General features: G+C 40.3%; 1 protein-coding gene across 2 annotated transcripts; it reads right to left on the reverse strand.

Moving 5' to 3' along the window:
* Positions 1 to 3,680: 3,680 nt before the first annotated feature.
* NOA1 (nitric oxide associated 1) lies at positions 3,681 to 24,441 on the reverse strand. Of its 2 annotated transcripts, XM_081316521.1 has the most exons (7): positions 22,563 to 24,441; positions 18,063 to 18,227; positions 13,784 to 13,989; positions 9,542 to 9,673; positions 7,858 to 7,974; positions 5,455 to 5,572; positions 3,681 to 4,044 (listed from the first exon to the last, which is right to left on the reverse strand). In XM_081316521.1, exons 1-7 carry the CDS (start codon positions 23,764 to 23,766, stop codon positions 3,824 to 3,826), a joined length of 2,163 nt encoding a protein of 720 aa, XP_081172647.1. In that variant the 5' UTR covers positions 23,767 to 24,441; the 3' UTR covers positions 3,681 to 3,823. The 2 variants fall into 2 exon arrangements, with proteins under 2 accessions (XP_081172647.1, XP_081172648.1); XM_081316522.1 differs by lacking the exon at positions 9,542 to 9,673.
* Between the last annotated feature and the right edge of the window lie 530 nt (positions 24,442 to 24,971).

Consider the following 24,971-nt stretch of genomic DNA (forward strand, 5'->3'; position numbering starts at 1 on the left):
GGTGGTCTTAGAACTCTTTAAATTGAAAGATACGCAGCACAATTTCTGTTTTATTAGGCAGCACGCATTTCTGTAATCAACAGTAAAACAGCTATGTTTAGTTTGATTAAATTTACACGTTGTATGAACAATAACAATAACAGTGCAGCCTGTTTTCTGGTGACCCTACGTACTTATAGTTTGATCATAGGCGCCAGGCTACAAAGCAGGAGACTCTGAGTTCAAGTCTTGCCTCAGCCATAAAAGCCAGCTGGGTGACTTTGAGCCAGTCACTGTGTCTCAGCCCAACCCATCTCACAGGGTTATTTCTTGTAGGGAGAATGGAAGGAGGAAAGTGTGTTGGGTATGTTTGCTGCTTTTAGTTGTTTGTATAAATAAAATAAGTGGGATAAAAATAAACAAAAATAGTTTCAATTATCAATAGTTGAATGCTGCTCATATTTCCATTTCATATACACCAGTGGCCCCCAACCTTTTGGGCACCAGGGACCGGTTCCAAGGAGAGGTTTTTCAACGGACCGGAGGAGGTGTGGTATCACATGCTGCCTGCATCCCACAGATGGGGCTTTGCTTGTTTGCGTGTTCCAGTTTCTGGCATGCCACGGCCCGGTGCAAGTCCACAGACGGGTTGGGGACCCCTGATATACAACATCCTTGCTTATCTTTCACCAGACTGTCTAAGCAATAGGATCAATGTCTAGGCTCAAATTTGCCACACTGCCCCAACAGCCCAAGATAATTTTTCCTATCATTATTATAGAAGAAATGGCTCCATTCTCTACACTTTTTATCAATAATTTATTAGCACGGGAAAAGAGAAGCCTATATTGCCATTTTGTCACAGTCGCAATCACTGGTGAGAGTAAAACTTTGCTTCCCACTCATATTCCTGTTTGAAGAAGAATTGATATCTAAATATCTCCTACAATGCATTTCTGTACCGGTGGATCCAATAGCAGCAGTTTTGTTCTTTTTTCTCAAACTGTGTTACGTCTCAGTTATTTGGCCTCTGATGTATCAGTCTGAACCAAAATTGTTTACCTACACTGTGTGTTTTCTGAATCACTGCCCTGATATAGAACAGAATGTTGAGTATGACTTAAGCATGTATTGAGAATTACCTTGTCTCATAAAACAGGCTGTAAGAAATATGTATTAATCTAGTCCAGAGGTCCCCAACCTATGGGCCACAGCCCACTACCGGTCCGTGGCTTCTTGGCCACCGGGCTGCAAAAGTGGCTGGCCAGTGCTGCATGCATGCACGTGTGCTTACCCTCCTCATGCAGACACTTGGCGTGACCCTTGGCATGACTCTCGTGCCAGTGCTAGCCTCAGCACAACTCTCATGCCTGCACTAGCCTCGCCATGACCCTTATGCCTATGCTAGCCTCGGCGCTAGCCTTAGTGCAACCCTTGCGCTGGCACTAGCCTCAGTGCAACCCTTGCGCCGGCACTAGCCTCAGCGCAACCCTTGTATTGGTGCCAAGGGCCTGACTCGTGCCAATTCTAGCCTCGCGCTAGCCTGAGCATGACCCTATAAGCCAGTGCTAGCCTCGGTGTGACCTTCGCGCTGGAGCTAGCAGCCCCATTTACGGAGTGTGCATACTTGTGGCCCCATTCATTGTACACATGTTCAACTACATTTGGGTGTGTTAAGCATGCACACGTAAAGATGTCTGCCCCTCCCTTTCCCATTGGGCTGCCAACCCAGAAAGGTTGGTGATCCCTGATTAGTCTATGCATTCTCTGGTGTAAGGTATCTTTGCCTTCTCTACTACTATATCTAATGGTAGAGTGCTTTCCATTGCCCATAAGTGAAGGGAATCATTCACATTTGGGAAAAATAAGGTTTGGGATTAGGTGTAGAATTAGTTGTCCTACTAGTTAACACATTTTTTTTAAAATTCCATTTATATCCCGCCCTTCTCCGAAGACTCAGGGCGGCTTACAAGCTTAGCAGTAGCCTTCATTCTATGTATATGCCTGCTTATTAGGGCTTTCACACCCCGCCCAAGCGGCATTATTACAAAGTCAGCTTAATTGCCCCCAACACCCACGTTCCGGGGGCGGGGGAGATTGGCTAAGACACCAGGGCAGAAACTAGGAAACAGATGTTCAGTATTCCCATCTTAGGCACAATGCCAACTGAGTGATTTTGGCCAGCCTGTGTCTCAACCCTGGGAAGGACACAATGGCCAACCACTTTTGAAAATCTTGTCAAGAAAACCACAGGGACTTGTTCAGGCAGACACCAGAAGTCAACACTGATGACTTAAGGAACAAATAAAAAACACTATAACATGATAAGAATGGTCTGTAATATATTCAGTTAAGATAAATGTAAGTTTAGTATAATTTTCTCACCACTAGTGTGGTTATATCAGATCTTCAAATACTATGGATGGGCATTTGAAAGCACTTGGGAGTATTTATCTGAAAGCAAAATTATTTAATGGTTTAAATAATTAAAAGTGTTAGGTAAGTATCTTGCTTATACCAAATGTTTAGTGAGAAGGTTGTACAACAGCTATGTGTAACAATTTTCTTATCTTTTAAGTATCATTGAAGACTTCAATGGTAAAATGTTTCTAACACCTAGGCAATGAAGAAAAAGCTGATGGAAAAGAAAATGGTTTGGTTTTTCTTCCAATTTTCTTTTTTTATGGGGATTGGATTTATTTATTTATTTTGGTTAACCTATCAGAGACTTAACCCTATTTCCCCCCCTGCTATAAGTGTTTATTACCTTCTTGCTTCTCTTTGGTGGCAAATTAATTCTGAGGGCTCTAGTACGATTAAGAGGCCACCAATTATTACCTTGGGTATGAATGACATAATCTTGTTTTTCCATGAGTAATATAGCCAGTTAAAATTGGACAAAATTGCATTAATTGTATTTGTAGAAAATCCTTACTGTGGTATTGATGGTACCATTCCACATAGTATTTGCTACCATGGTGAGGAATTAATGTAAGTATCTCTAAGAAAGTCCCATACCTGCAAAAATAATTCATATATGAAACAGCAAAATTTTGGCATATTCTTTTGGATCTCTGTTGTTGGTAGCAAGGAATGATGCCTTGCATATTAGAAAGCAACTGAATCTCAAAATACAGTACATTGATTTATTTAGCTGAGTTTCTCAGTTATTCTGTTATTCTTTGTAAGCTTTCACAGATCAGTACCATGGCCTGTGCTGTTTTCAAGGAAATTCAGATATACTGTAAGAGGGAGGAAAGCAGGTGATAATCATCACAGAAGCCTGCACAGATAGTGTACATTGCTCTGTCCCCTGTGATTGATAACTGCCTTGTTAAAAAGAGCCTAACAATTTTGTTTTATAATATGTATTTATTTGCAGCTGTTTATACTAACATATGATCTACATTTTGGAAACTGGTATCCTTAAAGGAAGGTTGGTAATAATTTGTAATAAAATAATTACTTGGGACTGAACAGATGTATATCATTTAACTACATAAATATTCTAAACCCTGAAAGAAAGTTTCCTAAAGTTTGGTGGTATATTGGAATTGCAAGAGGTCCTATTTCCTCTCTGGCAATATTTGGTTACCAAAACTAGAGAAAAGCTGAAGGGAATGCTGGTCTTTAAAGAAAACAACAAAGTATAAAAAGAAACACTATAGACTGTAGTGTAAAACAGTACAATACCACGAAGTTGCAAATAAACATGACCTTTAATATGCAGTGACAATTTACCAAAACAAAATAACAATAAGAAAACTAATTTATTTTTAAACAAGTAATCATTTGCTATTTTGGGATAAAAAATTACACTGGGGATTCCATTATTTATAAACCCTTATATTTTATACTTTTTCTCATTTATATTAGATTTTAAATTTTGCACAAAGGAAGGTGGTCTTTTAGTTCTATAGGTTGAACTTCCTTTCACACGTTCCCCTTTCAAATGAACAATGTACGGTAGCAGAGGTGGTTTGCGGAGAGTTACCAGTGTTCCCTCAGGCGTATAGCATCTTAATTGCATTTTATTATTTGAATGAGCTGTAACTGCAACCCAACCTAAAGAGGGAATACATCACTTTATAACTAAACAAATAAAAACACTTAATTTGATTTACTGTGAACTTCAGCTTGACTGATGCAACAGAGTCGTATTAATTTCCACACTAGGACCAGAAGCAAGAGCTATTTCAAAAATCTTCAGAGGTTATTCTCAAAGCCCTCATAACAATACTTGATAATGACAATAGAATCAAAAGATCAAACATTAGTCTTAAGTATGAAAGTTCTTTTTCTGTAGTAAATGGAAACAGTATTCTGAAAACTGGTTGTTCCCTTCATGTGGTGCACTAAGGTAAAGGTAAAGGTTCCCCCGCACATGCGTGCTACTCATTTCCAACTCTAGGGGCCGGTGCTCGTCTCCGTTTCAAAGCTGAAGAGCCAGCGCTTGTCTGAGGACATCTCCGTGGTCATGTGGCCGGCATGACTAGACGCCAAAGACGCATGGCACGCTGTTACCTTCCCACCGTAGTGGTCCCTATTTTTCTACTTGCATTTTTACGTGCTTTCGAACTGCTAGGTTGGCAGAAGCTGGGACGACTAACAGGCGCTCAGTCTGTTACGTGGCACTCGGGATTCGACCCGCCAAACTGCCGACCTTCTGATCGACAAGCTCAGCGTCCTAACCCACTGAGCCACCGCGTCCCTCTGTGGTGCACTAGGCAGATCTAAAAGATTGCAGTATTTCCTTGTCTAACAAGAGAGCACTCTCTTTTTCAGGTATGGGATTGAAAACCAATGGGAACCACAAAGACAATTTAAAGGGAAATGTTCCAGATCCGTAGTAAAATAATCCTAAATTTCCCATTAATGTGAATATGCCAAATTTATAGTTGAACAGACAAGTGCAACACCTGCTACATAAAATAAACTCTACATAAAATAAACTGATAGAAAAAAATGCTCAGTGACATAAAATTCCCACCAATCAACTAGCAACTTGGGTATTCTGCTTGGACTTGTCTCAGAATTATTTGCTGGAGAGAATATGCTTCCTACATATGAGATTAAAAGACTGGATCACTTTTGACTGCAATCCTATCTGGATTCAACACTGTGAATATAGCGAGGTTAGATATCCTTTTGAGTTGAGATATCCTTTCATTCAAAAATCTGGAATGCAGGTATCCTTGCTTAATGATGATAATTGGGACTAGCAACTGTGTCACTAAATGACATGGTCATAACGCATGATGTCCTTGGCTTGCTTGATGTCTTAATTGCAAGTCAGGCACCTGAGCAACCAGATTGCGATCACATGTCCTTGGGACACTGCAAGGGCCACAGCTTCACAGACTGTAAAACCCCCCTGATTCAGCACCATTTTGAATGATTGCTGAACGAATAGTTGTAACTCAATCACTACCTGTAATAGGTCTCCTATTCAAAAGAAAATGTGAGGATCTTTACCAGCAGATGAGAGTTTTATGTCAGCTACTGCTTCATCCTCCCCAATTCCTTCCAACATCACTTCCTGAGGAACAAGTGGTGGAAATTCGTTCATTCGTTCTTCACCTCCCATTGGAACCTTGTGTTACAAATTAGAAAGACAATCTTTTAGGTAATAAAAAATAAGATTCATCTGATAAAGCTAATCAGCAAATTATACACTAATATTAAACACTTTAGTGATTTTCATAAGTATAGAGATACTTATAGTAGATACTATATATAATCAATTTCTGCCTTCAGTTTTAGAATTTATAATTTAGTAAAAGCAACATAGGGAAAGTACAAAGCAAAAGAAACAGACAAAATTGGAAGTAAGCCAGTGGTTTAAAAAAAGCATTGAATTATAAGGGTGTCTCTAAAAAAAGATTTAGGTGAAGCAGTAGAAGATGAGTGGTAGGTTTTCATGTGAGAAAAACTACAGTTGAATATGCATGGATACTAGAAAAAAAGTCAGAAGACAAGATTAAAGAAATTCAGAAGCAGTTAAAATGAAAAAGAAGGATAATGAAAAAGAAGATGGACAGACATCCGAGATATGGCTGAAGTAATCAGAGAAAAATGAAAATCAATTAACAGAGTGAAAAGAATAAGAGAAATAAACTTTGCAATATGCTGGACACAGAGTAAAGCAGATATCCCAAACAGGAAATGTGATGAATACTGAAAGATAAAGAGGATTGATAAATTAAATTCTCTAGTTAAAGGTATAGCAAAATAATATATGATTTTTGACACCGACAAGAGTGTATCTCAAGGTTGTCTTTTTACTACCAGTAGTCCCAAGTTGGGGAAACTGGGCCAGCTGTAAGATGAGCAGGTGTAGCTGAAGGGCTGAATCAAACACATCATCACTTTGGAATCTCTAAGTCCAACCCTCCCCCTTAAAGTCCATGACTTATCTGGCTCCAATTCAACTTTACTGCTAGTAGTTCAGATTCTTGTGTATAGGTAACATGGAATAAACTTGCAGTACTTTTGAACTGTATTCTAGTTCCTGATTTCTTGCATCTGACACCAATCCTGCTATCTTGTGAAATCAAATGCAGAACGCAAAAAGGAAGAATCAAGGCTAAACTGCTGTTTATTACACAGCATGCGCTGGTGGGACTCCAGAGAATTTTGAGAGAAACCATATCCAACAAAGGGGAGCACTCATGTTTATACATCCCAGAAAGATGGGATGAGACTAAAACATAAACAACAGATGATGTCAGCATACATATTCATAAGTAAAGTATCTCAAGTTACTATCTGTGCCTGTTCTTCACAAACAAAAAGGGGAGGGGAATAAAGCAATAAAACGGGGGAAACAAACCCCCCTCCCCAATAAAGAGAAGGGGGCAGTTTGGGAATGCCAAAATAAATAAATAAATAAAAATTCCTATTGCAAATGTATGGGATTGTGTTAAAAAGATAACGAGCTGTCCTTATATTTCTAGGTATCAACTTGATTTAATCGATTCCACTCATCTAAGAATTGATTTTCCCCACAGTCCATCATACAATTAAGTTAGAAGAAATGAACTAAATTCGCTTAAACTTGAAACTTGTCTTTGAATTGCTTTAAGTTGCTTAGTGGGTAAAAGCTGCCAATTTCAACAGAACATGCAACCCCATTCATAAGCAGAAAACAATACATAGGAACATTTTAATATTTACCAATCAAAAGGACTGCATTTTGGCAGTGGCGAGAGTTAAGTTTCTACATAAAAGACCAGGTGTCAATGAACCTACAGTGACTGTTTCTTTGTATTATATCTTGAATGCTCACTTGAATAGTTACAATACTGTAAGGCAGAGGTGCCCGGAAGGTTTCATGGAGAGAGGTTTTTCCATGGACCGGAGAATGTGTGGTTTTGTGTGCTGTCTGCATACCACGGATGGGGCTTTGCTTGTTTGTGCGGACCGGTTGCTGGCATACCGCGGCCTGGTACCGGTCCACGGACTGGGGGTTGGGGACTCCTGCTGTACGGTTTTAAATTTTTTTTAATGTTTTAAGATTAACAATCATAAATATAAATGCCCATAACCCTATTGGGCAGCCTTTTTTTTTAACGTGATCTTCAGGTAGTAATTATTTTGTTCCTGGAACTTACATAAAACCTGGTGTTGTTTTTTTTTTGCTATCTTTCTTTCCAGAGATTGGAAAGACACCATGTGCAGAATTATTATCATTTTGCATAAAGTGGAAGACCACCAAGATAGGGAAAACTTGAGACAACACAGTCATGGCATTGTCTAACAACAAAACAAAGCTTCTCTTGTCCAAATCCCAAGAGGCATAATAATGAATGCCTGTGAACGGAGAGAATTACAAGGCTCAACAGATTCTCCAGTCAGTGTACTTAAGGGCTGGCTTACCTTTAGTAGTGTTTGGCCTGCATGCTTTTGATATATAGCATCTGCTTTTTCTGTTGAGGTAATATGCACTGGCAACAAATTAGAGGCCAAAACAGAAAACCAGGAGGACCGATTCCCCTAAGGAATAAAAAGTTTGAAAATTAAACTGCCTGAAAAATTATACATGTTTCTTAATTCAATTAAGTTTTAAAAACCAACTTTATTAACTAGTGTAATGTCAGTTCAAGGGACGTGGTGGCTCAGTGGGTTAGGACGCTGAGCTTGTTGATCAGAAGGTCGACAGTTTGGCGGGTCGAATCCCGAGTGCCGCGTAACAGAGTGAGCGCCTGTTAGTCGTCCCAGCTTCTGCCAACCTAGCAGTTCAAAAGCACATAAAAATGCAAGTAGAAAAATAGGGGCCACTACGGTGGGAAGGGAACAGCATTCCGTGCGTCTTTGGTGTCTAGTCATGCCGGCCACATGACCACGGAGACGTCCTCGGACAAGCGGCTTTGAAAGGGACATGAGCACCGGCCCCTAGAGTTGGAAATGATTAGCACGCATGTGCGGGGGAACCTTTACCTTTACCTTTAATGTCAGTTCAGCTAGCAAGTATTCTCCATTCTCTATTGTTGATAACTTGGCTTCTGAAGGCTGCTATCTACTGTAATAAACTGAATGAATTTCTCATTTTTAAAGCATCCCTAGAACCAATTCCTTAGAGGAAGAGCATTTTCAGTTTGGTTGAATATCTCTGTATCTTGTTTGGAATACACATTCACACAAACATACCTGTTAAAATTCCCTTTCTCTGGAAGAGTTATGTAAAATAAAGCAATTTAGTAAAACAATGGTATTTTAGTCCCTTTAGTTGAATTATTCAACTTTTATTGGAATAATGTAATCTTAAATTATTCTTCCATTTTGCCCTATTTAAAAATGAAGTAATTAGCTTAGGAGGTTTTTTTCCCCCCGAGGAAAAACATTTCATCTAATTCATACGGATGAGGACCAAATGATTTTAAAGTATTTGAAGATACTTGCTCCCCTTTGGCTCGAAGCTCTCTGGAGAAACTTCCCAGAGAATACAATAGTCAGCGTCTTCAGCTGCCACAAGTCCTTTTATACACACAGAGATCGGACATGACTGGTCATGAAGTCAGGAGTGAGGTGACTAATTTCTGTTTCCGTTGGCTGTGTGAATTTTTATTTTTATTTAGTTCTGTTGTGTGGCTTCATTCTCCTTTTTTCTTCCTATTTTATAATTGGCTCCAGTGGTTGGAGTGAATGGGATACATTGAGAAGCTAGAACCAAACCCTCAAGAGGGGCTCTTCCAAAGGGACCGAAAGGGAATTCTTGTTCATGCCTTCTTATTATTAGAGGAGCTAAACTTCTCTAATCCAGAGACCAACCCAACCAATCTGTTTCTGGCTTCTGTTAATTCAGTGATTCCTGAAAGCTGTATTTCAACCCAGAATGCAACAAGAGAACACTGGGCTACCAGACTTTAATGATCCTGAAAAAGAAACGGCTATATTCAAAGTAATTAAAGCAGCCCCCCCCAAACAACTCTGATAAAATGGATATTATTCAGCAGCAGCAGGACAAAAGAGAGTTAATTACTGGTACCCTCAAACTGTCCAAATCATATTTTGTTCTATACATCATCTACACTAAGTTCAGAACTCCCATTGCAACTCTTACCTGTAAATAATCTACACGTCCCAATGCACCCAAAAATAGAGTCATTCCAGGTTTAAGTATAAATGTCCTTGGAACAATGGCGCAGTATGGCAAAACACTTTTGATTTCTTTTTCTGTTAGGAGATTTAAAACCTAAAAGAAAATCAGAAAACTTATGGAAATTAGAGGCTGAAATGTTAAAATATTATGCGGGCTCACAAAGAGATAGCATATTGGATGGGGCTAAAATATGGAGATAGGAGCATAGATGAACACCATTCATAAGAGACTCATGCAATAGCTAGGATACACTTCCCTGTTGCAAAGTGACAATTCAAGACAAATATAACTCAATTTCAATTATTCCATTTTTTATAACAGAGGAAGCAGCCTGACTTGTGGCAGTTAAGAAGGATTTCATGTAGAGCCAAATGAAAAAGCAATGAACCATGTAAAACCTCTTAATGCTACTGATGGCAAAATAATACTTGTGTAACCACTCTTCAGGTGCTGAAATGCCTACTTTACTTAGTTACGATCGAATTAATAAGAAATTTAATTCAAGTGGTCATAATCCAAAGATGAATATGCACAACTAGAGTTGTACTGTAATTTTTGGCAGCCTTAAATGCCAAACAAAATACAGTATTCTGTTTCCAAATACACAAACAAATTCAGCATGCTGAAGGACAATAGTTAATCAGCAGTTTTACAATAATGCAGGGCAAACAATTTTCAAATCAGTTTCAGAAAGCCTGGTGTTTATCTTTCAATACAATGAGTGGAAGAGAATTGAACATTTCATTGAACAGCTGCCACCCAATAAAAGTGAGCAGAGTAATTGTTTGGAAATCTTCTTGGCTCAGAATAGTGTTATATTTGCCCACCTATCAACCACTCATTGACACTGTTTGGCACTACAAACTGCTATGGAGAGGAGAGAAGGGAAAGAAAAATACACTGGTATATCTGGTTGGTTTCCATGTGAACGTATGTCTTTGTATTGTGCCCAGTTTCTTCTAAACTATATTGCATTTTATATTAAGCTAAGAATCAAGTTAAATGTTGGAAGTTTTAACATTTTTCAAAAAGCTGTGATTTAAAGTTTGAAAAATGGTGGAATCTGGAAAATAAAGGTCAGGATTAAACACAAGAAAGGCTACAACATGGATATTATTTCTAACACTGCCCTCTGTTAAAGATGGCAAACATATTTGAGGCAATATCTTCCTCCTCTTTCCCCCATAACAGCCCATTTGAAGTAGGTTGGGCTGAAAGTGAGTGACTGGCTCAAAGTCAGTCACTACTGTATATAAATGTGTGTGTGTATGTGTGTGTGTGTGTGTGTATACCATGTTGTGGCACTTGGGAAGTTCTTTTCTCAAGAACTAGATTATTTTTCAGCAAAAGTACCTTTTAAGCAAAAATGTACCTTTCAACAATTAAGTTCTTTTTTATAATTTATTTTGCTGTTCTATCTGTAACAGAAGTTCATTTCTTTACTTTAAAGAATTCTCTTCTCTGGTCCAGAAGAACTGACTACATAACAGTCTCAAATTATTCTTGGCGAAGGTGACTGAAAGGTGGTAGGTTCATAATAAAGCCTGGGTGAAAACCTATATAGAGATGAGGTATATCAACAAATGGATAGGGGAATGTGGCCCCTTGAACTATATAACAGCCTTTGAGGCCAATTCTGGTATTCTTTTGGATCACCTGGCACCTATGGGATTTGGGTGCATTGTATTGCATTGGTCCTAGTCTTCCCTGTTAACCTTTCTTGAGCATTATGGTTCTATACAGTTTTTAATGACAGTTCTTTCTTGTCCTTTAACTTTTATTCAACATTTAAATCAGCTGGACAAGATAATGCCATCAAGATGATGTCTGCTAGTAGTATTGACTGCCACTTAGGATCAATGAATGAGTTGAATAAAAGTGAAATACACCTAAACTTAAATCCAGAAAAAACAGAAATACTATTAAGTCAGAAGAAAGTCCGGTTCAAGATTTTAATCCAATATGTTCTAGATGGGCTGCAATACTACACTTGAAAGATCAGGTTTATAGCTTTGAAGTACTTTGATCTTGGGTTATCTCTGCTTTGAGAACTGGAGATAATGGTAAGAAACCAATGAACGCTACAATGTTTTATTTTCCATCTTTAACCATTCTTGAGTATTTTGAACTTGGCAATATTTAGCAAATTATTAAATGATGACTAGCTTACAGCAATGCTGTTTATAAAGGATAGTGAAAATCCGAATTCTTGAAAATTGTCTGAAAATCTGAAATAATGGAATTAGAGCAGCTATGCTTCTAACCAAGAGATCTTATAATATCTGTATTGATGAATAATAATTACTGTCCTAGCTGCTGTGCTGTAATTTATATAGCGTTTTGTCATGTTGTCTCCTCATAGACACATGCATGTGCTACTGGTGCACATGCTACGGAAGACATTCTCCCTGGATTCAGAATTCAGTGGTCTTAGGTAGCTATCACCAGGTCTTCAACCTTTCCTTTTAGGCAAGGTTACTGAGATGGCTGTAGTAAAATAACTAGGTAAAGGTAAAGGTAAAGGTTCCCCCGCACATGCGTGCTAGTCGTTTCCGACTCTAGGGGCCGGTGCTCATCTCTGTTTCAAAGCCGAAGAGCCAGCGCTTGTCCGAGGACGTCTCCGTGGTCATGTGGCCGGCATGACTAGACACCAAAGGCGCACGGAACGCTGTTACCTTCCCACCGCAGTGGTCCCTATTTTTCTACTTGCATTTTTATGTGCTTTCGAACTGCTAGGTTGGCAGAAGCTGGGACGAGTAACAGGCGCTCACTCTGCTACGCAGCACTCGGGATTCGACCCGCCAAACTGCCGACCTTCTGATCGACAAGCTCAGCGTCCTAACCCACTGAGCCACCGCGTCCCTAGTAAAATAACTACTTAACCTCTAATGAACTGGATTACCCTAGGTTAGCGATGGCGAACCTTTTAGAGACCGAGTGCCCAAACTGCAAACCAAAACTCAGTTATGTATTGTCGAGTGCCGGGTGGGTGTGGCCAATTGGGTGGGTGTGGCCCATTGGGTGGGCATTGCTGTGGTGGTAATGGCAGACTGGGTGGGACTAAAAAGTTCAATCAATCAATTCCAACTTTGCGAGATCTTTTTTTCCCCTGTAAGAAGCTGAAATTGATTGATTGAACCTTTTTCCCCCCACATGCAGCGGTGGAGGCCTAAAGCAAAAAGGTTTTATAAGACCCTGCTGAAAGCCTAGGACTGAGGCAACGGCGCGCGTGCCCACAGAGAGGGCTCTGTGTGCCACCTGTGGCACGCGTGCCATAGGTTCGCCACCACGGCCCTAAGTCTATTTCAGTCAAGATTCAAACCTGGAAATGGGATACAGAAGACAACGACAGGATCTAGAAGGGAAGTACCTTACTCTATTGAAATGCCTTAGGGCAGGGGACCCCAACCTGTTTGGAACCAGGCCATACAAGCGGCTCGTGCGTGAAGGTCCATTTGTGTGAGCTGTATGTGCATGCGCCTGCCACTTGCGCAAATGGAGCTGTGTGCACTTGCATGGAACCATCCCCCCTCCTCCCCCCCCTGTCTGTCGAGCTGGAAATATTGGGGTCTGCTGCTTTATGGGATTGAAGATGGCAGACACTGTTTGCGTGTTCTTCCTCAATGGGCAGGTATAGTCAGGTTATATAAGGGAGAAAAGATCAGCACACAGATCACTAGTGGAAAACACGCTAGACATTCAATAACTAAATAGCATAAAATCCATGCTTCCATCATTATCTTTGGAATAATGTACAGAGAAAAGGGGAAGCATCTTTCTCATACACCTTTACAAAGCACAGTAACTGTATAATCATAATTCTGTAATGCTTTGATAGAGCATGTATGTAACTGAATTCTCACATTTAATATTCTGTCTAAGCTGTTTAAAGCTAAATGCTAAATTAATTCAGATAATAATTGTCAAGATTTGAAAATAAATTAAAGAATAAAAGACGCACAAATGTGTTGTGAAGGATTTACAAAATGCTAAAAAGGGTTTTACCATGATTCTATTTCTATACATAGTTGTGTTATTTATAGTTGGATTTTTTTCAAATTCTTCAAGTAGCCCACACTCCATATATGAAATACATTTTCAGCTCCACACTTGAAAAAAAGAAGAATTAAGATCACAGAAAGCTGCTGAAATAGTGGTTTCATTTCTGTTTTAGACATCAAACAAATTTAACAGTATACTTACACAATGATCTTTTATAATCCCTGGTGTGTCATAAAACCAACGACAATCTTTCACTTCATTGTACGTCAATCTATTTTTTTTGGTATCAGCTTTGAGTGAAGAGGAGGGTTCTTCCTCCATGTTAATAGACAATGCCTCAACATCAAAATCAATTTCAATTTTTTTCTCATTTTTTTCTGGTTGTTTAAAGGTTCTTCCAATTCTTCCTGTATCATAAACAGAGAGATATACAGGTACATGTAGATTATTCATGGGTTTTTTTGTGATATGTTGTTCTGAGGCTAGCAGATGCAATAAGAATTCAACCAAAAATTAGCACCTAGACTTTGTACATCCATCGCATTAGGCTTTTTACATTTTTTAATTTTAGTGTAGCGTATTATGAAAAATCCCCCTTCATGGATTACTGCCTTGTCGTGGCGAAGGGGCTTGCGTAATTCAATGAAGCTATGAGCTATACCGTGCAGGGCCACCCAAGATGGAAAGCTCATAGCAGAGAGTTCTGACAAAACGTGATCCACTGGAGAAAGAAATGGCAACCCACTCCAGTATCTTTGCCATGAAAACCCTATGGACAGTACCAAAAGGCAAAACGATATGACGCTGGAAGATGAGCCCCTCAGGTCGGAAGGCGTCCAATATGCTACTGGGGAAGAGCAGAGGGCTAGTACTAGTAGCGCCAGAAAGAATGAAGCGACTGGGCCAAAGCCGAAAGGACGCTCAGCTGTGGATATGTCTGGTGGTGAAAGGAAAGTCCGATGCTGTAAAGATTTTTTCTCCATAGGAACCAGGAATGTAACATCCATGAATCAAGGAAAGCTGGATGTGGTCAAACAAGAGATGACAAGACTGAACACTGACATCTTAGGTATCAGCGAATTAAAATGGACAGGAATGGGTGAATTTAATTCAGATGACCATCAGGTATACTACTGTGGGCAAGAATCCCTCAGAAGAAATGGAGTAGCCTTCATAGTCAATACAAGAGTAGGAAAAGCAATACTGGGATACAATCCTCAAAATGACAGAATGATCTCAGTTCGAATCCAAGGCAAACCATTCAATATCACAGTAGTCCAAGTCTATGCCCCAACCACCAGTGCTGAAGAGGATGAAATTGACCGGTTCTATGAAGCCCTACAGCACCTTATAGAACTAACACACAAAAATGATGTCCTTATCATCATGGGGGATTGGAATGATAAAGTAGGAAGCCAAAAGATAACCGGAATAACAGGCAAGTTTGGCCTTGGAGTACAAAATGAAGCAGGGCACAGGCTGATAGAATTTTGTCAAGAGAATATGATGGTCATAGCAAACACTCTTTTCCAACAACCCAAGAGACGGCTCTACACATGGTCAACATAGAAATCGGATTGACTATATGCTCTGCAGCCAAAGATGGAGAAGCTCTATACAGTCAGTAAAAACAAGACCAGGAGCTGACTGTGGCTCAGACCATGAGCTTCTCATTGCAAAGTTTAGGCTTAAACTGAAGAAAGTAGGGAAAAGCGCTAGGCCACTAAGGTATGAATTAAATCATATCCCTGTTGAATATACAGTAGAGGTGACAAATAGATTTAAGGAATTAGATCTGATAGACAGAGTGCCTGAAGAACTATGGACAGAGGTTCACAACATTGTACAAGAGGTAGCAACTAAAACCATCCCAAAGAAAAAGAAATGCAAGAAAGCAAAATGGCTGTCTGAGGAAGCTTTGCAAATAGCTGAGGAAAGGAGGGAAGTGAAAGGCAAGAGAGAAAAAGAAAGATACGCCCAATTGAATGCAGAATTCCAGAGAATAGCTAGAAGAGATAAGAATGCCTTCTTAAATGAACAGTGCAAAGAAATAGAAGAAAACAATAGAATAGGGAGGACCAGAGATCTTTTCAAGAAAATTGGAGAGATGAAGGGAACGTTTAATGCAAAAATGGGCATGATAAAGGACCAAAATAGCCGGGACCTAACAGAGGCAGAAGAGATTAAGAAGAGATGGCAAAATTACACAGAAGAACTATACAAGAATGAGCTTAACGTCCCTGATAACCACAATGAGGTGGTCACTGACCTCGAGCCAGACATCCTAGAATGTGAAGTGAAGTGGGCCTTAGAAAAGCTGAGCAACAACAAAGCTAGTGGAGGTGACAGTATTCCAGCTGAGCTATTCAAAATCTTAAAAGACGATGCAGTAAAAGTGCTACACTCAATTTGCCAGCAAATTTGGAAAACTCAACAGTGGCCACAGGATTGGAAAAGATCAGTTTACATTCCAATTCCAAAGAAAGGCAGTGCCAAAGAATGTTCGAACTATCGCACCATTGCACTCATTTCACATGCTAGTAAAGTTATGCTTAAAATCCTACAAGCTAGACTCCAGCAGTATGTGGATCGAGAACTACCAGAAGTACAGGCAGGATTTCGAAGAGGCAGAGGAACTAGAGATCAAATTGCCAACATACGCTAGATCATGGAGAAAGCTAGAGAGTTCCAGAAAAACATCTACTTTTGCTTCATTGACTATGCTAAAGCCTTTGATTGTGTGGATCATAACAAACTGTGGCAAGTTCTTAAAGAGATGGGCGTACCAGACCATCTTATTTGTCTCTTGAGAAACCTATATGTGGGCCAAGAAGCAACAGTGAGAACTGGACACGGAACTACTGATTGGTTCAAAATTGGGAAAGGAGTCCGGCAAGGCTGTATACTGTCGCCCTGCCTATTTAACTTATATGCAGAGCACATCATGAGAAAGGCAGGGCTAGATGAATCAAAAGCTGGAATTAGGATTGCCGGAAGAAATATCAACAACCTAAGATATGCAGATGATACTACTCTAATGGCAGAAAGTGAAGAAGAACTAAAGAGCCTTGTGTTGCAGGTGAAGAAGGAGAGTGCAAAACTTGGGTTGAAACTAAACATTAAGAAAACCAAGATCATGGCATCCGGCCCTCTCAATTCCTGGCAAATAGATGGGGAAGAAATGGAGGTAGTGACAGATTTTATTTTCCTGGGCTCCAAGATCACTGCAGATGGGGACTGTAGCCAAGAAATTAAAAGACGCCTGCTCTTCGGGAGGAAAGCCATGGCAAATCTAGACAGCACACTAAAAAGCAGAGACATCACCCTGTCAACAAAAGTGCGTATAGTCAAGGCTATGGTCTTCCCAGTTGCAATGTATGGCAGTGAAAGTTGGATCATAAGAAAGGCTGAGCGCCAAAGAATTGAGGCCTTTGAACTATGGTGCTGGAGAAGACTCCTGCGAGTCCCTTGGACTGCAAGGCGATCAAACCGGTCAGTCCTAGAGGAGATCAACCCTGACTGCTCTTTAGAAGGCCAGATCCTGAAGTTGAAACTCAAATACTTTGGCCACCTAATGAGAAGGAAGGACTCACTGGAGAAGAGCCTAATGCTGGGAAATATTGAGGGCAATAGAAGAAGGGGACGACAGAAAATGAGGTGGCTGGATGGAGTCACTGAAGCAGTAGGCGTGAGCTTAAATGGACTCCAGAAGATGGTAGAGGACAGGAAGGCCTGGAGGAACGCTGTCCATAGGGTCGCGATGGGTCAGACACGACTTCGCAGCTAACAACAACATCATTATGAAAAATCAGCCAACTGTTCATTCAATAAATTAAGGTTAAACAATGCACTGCTTTAAAGTAATGTAGATGCTAGGTACAACAGACTCTAAACTCTGTAAATTCTGACTCTTCTCCTATGCTCATTCTAAATATTCATCATATTTTTTACCTTCTGATGAGTGAACTAAAAATATGGGCAGGTCTCTTTATTGCATTTTTCTTTAAAATCATATCTGCCTGACTCAAAAGACTGTGGAAATAGTGAATAACAAAAATTATGTATTAATGGAATCTTCTCCTGATAAATCTTAGCTTATAAATATTCTTGTAAATATTTTCATGGCATAGATCTTTTAATTAGATTTAATCTTCTTTTCATATATTTGTACTTGTGAAAATATTTGCTTTGGAAAATGATTTGTTTTGGACATCGAGATAAGTTTCCAAATTGATAATTTTGAATTTTTGACTCATTTTAGAAAAATCTGGTTCTCCAAGTGCACAAAAGTATCTAACTATCCAAAGCAATTTGGAGCCACCTAATTTGATTATTTAGGTGAACTTTCTAGTCTGATAATAAAAAAGATACATTTTAGATATACAACAATATCTGCGTTAAATATCTGGACAGCCTTGGAAAGATCTATGAAACAATTGTGAGTTGCAGCACTTGCACAGTTCCCAAAGCCCCCACTCACCTATTAAGTATCCTTGCTTTCTGAGAATATTCAGCTGTTTTTGTTCAGTTATACTGAGGTCTTCTTCATTTTTCTCTGAATCTTCCTTTAGCCTTTCTTGCCTCCTGAGTATTCTGTAAGGTGTAGGATTAATAATTGGAAATTTCAGGAGATTCAAAGTAGTGCCTAGGGAGGAAAATGGGGAAAAACCCATCATAAATTTCCATGGTTGGCTTATATACAATTGGCAAAGAATTAAGATACTAGAATAGGCTTAAACAATATAGGTCACAAAATGTTATGTGAGACATACAGCTTTTACAACATCTCAAGTAACTCAGAAAACGAATTTGTAAAAGAAACTGTAGCTATAGGAGGGCCTATTAAGAAAACGAGATAATGGATAGCAATTGATGTTAAAAGGAGAAATATTGAGTCAATAAATTCCCACTTCAAATCCTGCCTCAACCACGACTAAGCAAGTGTGAAATATTAATAAAATACTGGCTTATCTTACACTGGCCAAATTTATTACAAAGCATACATTGTTATTATATTCAGAAATTAAAGCAAGTTGATATACCTTTTTTGGTCTAGGGCTGCATTATGATTTCCTGCCCAGTTTGATGATTCCAGGGTCTGTGGCTAGTAATATCAATGGATTAGAGATGGGAATATTTTTTGCTTCCTATTTTGTCCCTTAATCCCCCACCCCTCTGAACAGCTTCAGTAAAACCTAATGCACTGATTTTGCCCTTTCATCCCCCTTCTCTAAATAAACAACTCCCAAACATTACTACTTCTATGGCAGAAACAAAAAATGGCATGATGAGAACCATATCCATCTTATGCAGTTTTAAATCAAATAATCCTTGGAGTTATGTTAGCCTCTTCAAAGATTTCAGTGGCAATTTGTAACAGACAGCTGATTAATGTGTTATTTAGTTACGTTAACTCTAGTTTTCTAATCCAGGAATAAAGTCACCTCCAAGTAGAAAGCATGACAGGTACATTTGTTCTTGAATTATCTTTACAAGGTAATCATAATCATAATAGTAAAGTTGGAAGGGACCTTGGAGGTCATCTAGTCCAACCCCCTGCTCAGGCAGGAAACCCTATACCAGGGGTAGGCAACCTCGGCTCTTTTATGACTCATGGACTTCAACTCCCAGAATTCCTGAGCCAGCACAGCTGGCTCAGGAATTCTGGGAGTTGAAGTCCATGAGTCATAAAAAAGCCGAGGTTGCCTACCCCTGCCCTATACCATTTCAGACAAATGGCTGTCCTAGTGCTTCCTTCTATTTTTTTGTCTCTCCTTCCATTCTAGCCTACAAATTTCATTATTTCTTGTTGATTCCACATTCAAGTAGTGCCAAGCCTGCTACAATACAGGTAGTCCTCAACTTAATACTACAATTGACCCCAACAATTTTCTTGCTAAGCAAGATAATCTGGCTTGCCCAATTAGCTTTGCTTTTTGGAAGCCAGCTGGGAAGATTGCAAATGGAAATCACATGGTCTTGGGGCATGCTAATTGCCAAGTACCCAAATTTAAATCACGTGACCATGGGGATGCTGCAACAGTTGTGTGAAAAGTGAATAGTAGTAATAAGTCACTTTTTTCAATTGTAACTTTGAACTATCACTAAATGAATGGTTATAAGTCGAGGACTACCTGTAATGTTTTTGAGATCAGTACAGTAGGCTAGGTGGTGCCACCTATGGGGGAAAACCATGAACAGTTGAAACAGATTCCCATTACTGTATTGTTATTTTACTTGAAAGGCAGAAACTTAAATAATGTAACAGTTTTGAGGGGGGAAATAAGCAATTATATTATTACATAAACGTTTAGGGATCCTGTATAAAGGCCATCACAGGTCTCAGAATAACTTTCATTTAAGAGATATGTCAAAATTATGGCACTTAACTATAGTTATGTCTAAATGTTCTTTCTTAAAGAAAGACTGAATTCTTCACAGCCATAAAATGAACTCAACAGTAACATCTTTTTACTGGTTAACTCACTGTGAAACGTACAACTGTCATCAAAGTGTTCTCAACATACTTGTCCTAAAATTATTAGCATTAGGTTTCAAACACCATTAGTTGTTTAGCAAGAATCATTTAGCCTTTCTATAACTCTATTTTCTGCTTTATATTAAACTATCATTTTCGGTTTTCATGCTCCTATGTCTTGCTGGGGAATCCTTGTGAGTGAGATCCAGCAGCCGGAATGTATAACTAGCCGTGACAAAGTCACGTCCAGGGTGCACCATGAGGCTAGTCTATATCACACCTTAGAAGACAACTAGCTTTAAAAGGGGAGTGGCAAAAATGTGAGGCAAACCAATTATTACCTACACACATGGATTGTCATGATCAAATATTCTGACTCAAATCTCGGAATCTGTCATGGAAACTTGGACAGCAATTAGTCAAAAATCACTTTGACATTGAGATAGCATGGCACCAGGACTGGGCCACTCCTAACCCAGATCTGTTTAATTTAGTGTCTGACACAGCACAGCTCCCCTTTGGCTTTGATCTCCAAGGAAAATCTGGACAGCCTCAATCGGATTCGAACCAATCCTGGCAGGTGTCAATATTGGAAATATAAATAGGGGCTGGCTGATAATCCTAACTGTGATTGTGGAAATGTCCTGCAAATTTTATATCATATTGTGGCAGAATGCTCCCTCAGAAGGTTCCCTGGATCCCTGCATGAAATACATCACCTCAAGGGTACTGCTGTCCAATGGCTAAATGATTTATAAATCTAGCATTAGGTTTTGTCACTTTAGTAAATACTCATGCATAATTTAATTCCATTCATGACTTTATTTATCACTTATATTGTGTTTTTAAAATAATTCACTCCTCTGTTGTTTTTATATTTTGATATATATTTTATATGTTGTTTTTGTGAATTTTTATGCACTGCTATATTCTCTTATGCCACATGAAATACACACACACACACACACACACGTGTGTGTGTGTATCATAATGCAGTAATACTCCTTAGTGTATGTATGTTATGACACTGCAGTTCAGTTATTTAACTATGTAATCTTCTATACAGTGAAATTGTCAGGGGTGATATAAATGTTCAAGACTAGCAACACCATAATTGCTATATTTCAATACTAAACATTTTAGATCTGGCTGCTGCAAGAATCACCTCAACTTTATACCAATACATTACAGTTTATAAAAATAAAATTAAACAAAGTATCTCTATAACTATAATCAAAAATGATATAGCTATGTTACTTAAAACTCTTTTGAATTACAAATACAAACTGGGTATATGACCTCCCTCTTTTCTGATCTATAGGTTTTTTAACATCAGTGGCCAACACACAATTCTAATGCACATGGATTAATAGGAACTTAGATATATTTAAAGCAGACTTTAGACACACCCACAAGGCATTTAAGAACTAGCACAGAAGAGAATCTAATCTAAAGACAACATTAACTCATATAATCTAAAAATGTCATAGTTTGGAACAAATTCACAAAAGGTCAGAGCACAGCTAGCACAACATACTCTACTATAGTTAATTTAAGCAGATTTTTCTTGTTAGCCCACCTTCTTGGGTTTACATGATACACTGAATCATAAACAGGGCTGGGTTTGTAGAATATACAGTAGTAGCTAAAGTGTGGTTGGCTAGTTTGTGATTCTGAGCCAGCAATTTCCTTTAAATTAGGAGTAATGTTTAGAAATCTGTAAATCAGTGGGTTAGGACGCTGAGCCTGTCGATCAGAAGGTCTGCAGTTTGGCGGGTCGAATCCCGAGTGCCGCGTAACAGAGTGAGCGCCTGTTACTCGTCCCAGCTTCTGCCAACCTAGCAGTTTGAAAGCACGTAAAAAATGCAAGTAGAAAAATAGGGACCACTACGGTGGGAAGGTAACAGCGTTCCGTGCGCCTTTGGCGTCCAGTCGTGCCGGCCACATGACCACGGAGACGTCCTCGGACAAGCGCTGGCTCTTCGGCTTTGAAATGGAGATGAGCACCGGCCCCTAGAGACGGAAACGACTAGCACGCATGTGCGGGGGAACCTTTACCTTTACCTTTAATCTTACCGATCATTCAAAGAAGACTGAAGAACTTACATGGCTAACACATTTTCTGATGTATTGGGTATATGTGACAAATCCAATTTCAACTCAGCAAAAAGATTTCTGTATAAAAAGAGCTAGTTTGATGAAGTGGTTAAAGTGCTGGCTAGAAACTAGGAAACTGTGAATTCTAGTCCTGCCTTAGGAATGGGTGACTTGGGGTTGGTTACTCACAGGGTTGTTGTTGTGTGTGTGTGGGAAAGAGTAATATATTTTCCACCTTGGGTTATTTATACAAATAAAGGCAGGACAAAAATCAAATAAATAAAGAAGTGTCCTGGAATAGCTTTTAAGTAATGCTTTTTAACCAGAGTGCTCAGAGGTTCCATGTGGGTTTTCCTGAATAGTCTTAAGGATAAGTTGTCAAAGCATGCCTTAATTTCCTCTTACCGGGGAAAGGTGAGATGGTTGCTCTGTGGATCACCTGAGAAGCTCTGGATTTGCAATAGTCCGAATGCAAGAGAGTATTAAAGAGAGTAGACTTTCCGCTGTTGGCTGCTCCCACAAGGTACACGTCCCCATTTAGTTTCCAAGAACGCTGCAACTTGGAGATCAGCGTTTCTATTCCATAGCCTGTCTTGGCACTGATGAGGTGTGCATCAATTATACGCTGGTCTGGGGTCTCCGAAGGCTGGCTCAAATCAACAAGGCCAGCATCTGCACAATTCTTCAACAGCAGTTCTTGGAGGTGCTTCAGGTATTTTGGCGAGTCAGCAGGCAGAAGATCTACCTTGTTGCCTAGGACAAATACGTGGGCATCGGTCCCCACCAACTTGGACAGGTCAGGCAGAAGTGAGTCAGGCAGTTCCAGCATATCCACCATGCAGAGCACAAGGTGTGAGCGTCCATGACGAGGAGGCCGTTTTAAAGCCGCGCTCACCAGGTTATAGTATGCCTCCCGGGACATTTCCACCTTGAGGGCCTGTTGGTGGTGCATCAGAAGCCAGCAGCGTTGGCACACAGTTCGCTCCAGCGCCTGCCTGACGGGGTCCTTCCAGACCTTCGGCCCCTCCGCTTCTTCCCTCGGTCCTCCTCCATCTTCCTTCCGCTGCAGGAGCGCTTCTGGCCTCACCAGGCTCAGGTATTTCTCGCTGGCCAGATATCCCGGCACGGCCGGATCCTGGCAGTGTAGTTCCGCTCCGCATCCACAGCAGTTCACTCCGCTCGACGGCACCGAAGCGTCCGGCCGCCCCCAAGCCGGGTGACTCCGTGCTGCCTTCTGGCGTCCTTCTCGGCGCTGCGGCGGCGGTGGCGGCTTGTCGCTCTTAGCCCGCTGCTGCTGCTGCTGCTGCTGCTCCAGGTCCTGCTCCACCGCTGCCTCCACCAGCCGCTTCTCCTCGTCGAAAGGCAGCTCCTCGGGGACATATTCGGGGAAGACGAACTCCTCCTGCTCCATCAACTCGGGCGACACGGCGACCGCCGCCTCTCCCCGGCGCCCGCGGGGTTCCTTCCCGAGCGGGAAGTGAAGGGGGCCGCCCGCCGCGGTGCGGCAAAGCAGCGCGCCGATTCTTTTACCGCAAGCGGGGGCGGAAAGCGGGGGCGGCTGCCAAAAGCGTGGAAGACCCCCAGCAAAAACCCGCCGGAAGACGTTCATCGCGTGCCCACGAGCGAACGGCCCGGGACAACCGGAGTCAGACCAACCGCGCAGTCCTTCAGCCACTGGCGACCTTTGCGGGAGGAGCGCAGGCGTAGCGAACGAACTGGGGCTCCTCCCCTTCCCGGTGAAGTTCGGGGCCTTCAAGCCTGAAGCATCCCGGGAGAGACGGCTAAGATGCCAAACTCAAGCCCAAATTAACCCTAAAAATTCAGACTTGACGATTCAGTTTTAAGGGTTAGAAATGAGCGGCTTTGAACGTTTTGAATAATTTCGGCAGTGCCGTGGTGGGACTCTCTCTTTTTTTAATATTAAATTTTTATTAAATATTTACAGACACATACACACTAAGTATATACATTTCAAATTAAGAAAGAAAAGAAAAAGGACAAGCAAGCACTTAACAAACATACATATAAACTAACTGGGGATTAAAGTCCCCTGTACAGTTATACATAATTACATCCCGGTAAATCTTAAATCTTATTTAACGGTCTATTTTGACTATTAAATATTGTCATAAAGATTACTATGAAGTGTCATATTAACTATTCTAGGTTTGTTCTATTTTTTAACCAATCATACCATCGTTCCCAGTTGGTGTAATACATAGATTCTTGTTTCTGTTTTAACATATAAGTTAGTTTATCCATTTCAGCACAATTCAGAATCTTATTAATTAACATTTGGTCCGTTGGAATATTTATATCTTTCCACTGTTGAGCGAAGGTTATTCTCGCTGCTGTTGTAACATGTACAAAGAGATACCAATCTTGTCTATTAATTAGTTTTGGCTTTATACCCAGTAGGTAAGAGTCTGGAAGCAGAGGGAAGGTGACACCAGTTATTTGTTTTAACCAGTTTTGGACCTTCTCCCAATATTTCTTCCTCTGAGGGCAAGTCCACCACTGGTGGAAAAAAGTACCCTTGCCGTGGTGGGACTCTCAAAGGAAGCGAAAGTGGGGCTTTGGAGAAGCAGGGTAGGAAGAGTACTGAACCTGTGAACTTTGGAGAAAGCTCCTGGTAATACCAGGGACAGCAATGAAAACCAACATAATCCAACAAATCAATCCAGAGTTGTCACTCAAAGCACAAATAACCAGGCATAAATTATCCAAAGACCTAACTCCAGAGAAAAAGGCTGTGATACTGGGAAAGGTGGAAGACAAGAAGAGAATGAGCGGAAGCAAGGTGGATGGATTCAA

The sequence above is a fragment of the Vipera berus genome (assembly GCF_964194415.1).
Source record: "Vipera berus genome assembly, chromosome: 2".
In the NCBI taxonomy this organism is placed as follows: Eukaryota; Metazoa; Chordata; class Lepidosauria; order Squamata; family Viperidae; genus Vipera; species Vipera berus.

What these genes read in the sequence shown, in the direction of transcription:
- NOA1 (XM_081316521.1), bottom strand. Translation starts at nt 23,766, where the DNA reads ATGAACGTCTTCCGGCGGGTTTTTGCTGGGGGTCTTCCACGCTTTTGG. An exon ending in AAAGCAAGGATACTTAATAG is followed by an intron (nt 13,990 to 18,062) that starts GTGAGTGGGGGC and finishes TTTATGATACAG; the next exon opens with GAAGAATTGGAAGAACCTTT. An exon ending in CATAAAACTCTCATCTGCTG is followed by an intron (nt 4,045 to 5,454) that starts GTAAAGATCCTC and finishes TTCCCTCTTTAG; the next exon opens with GTTGGGTTGCAGTTACAGCT.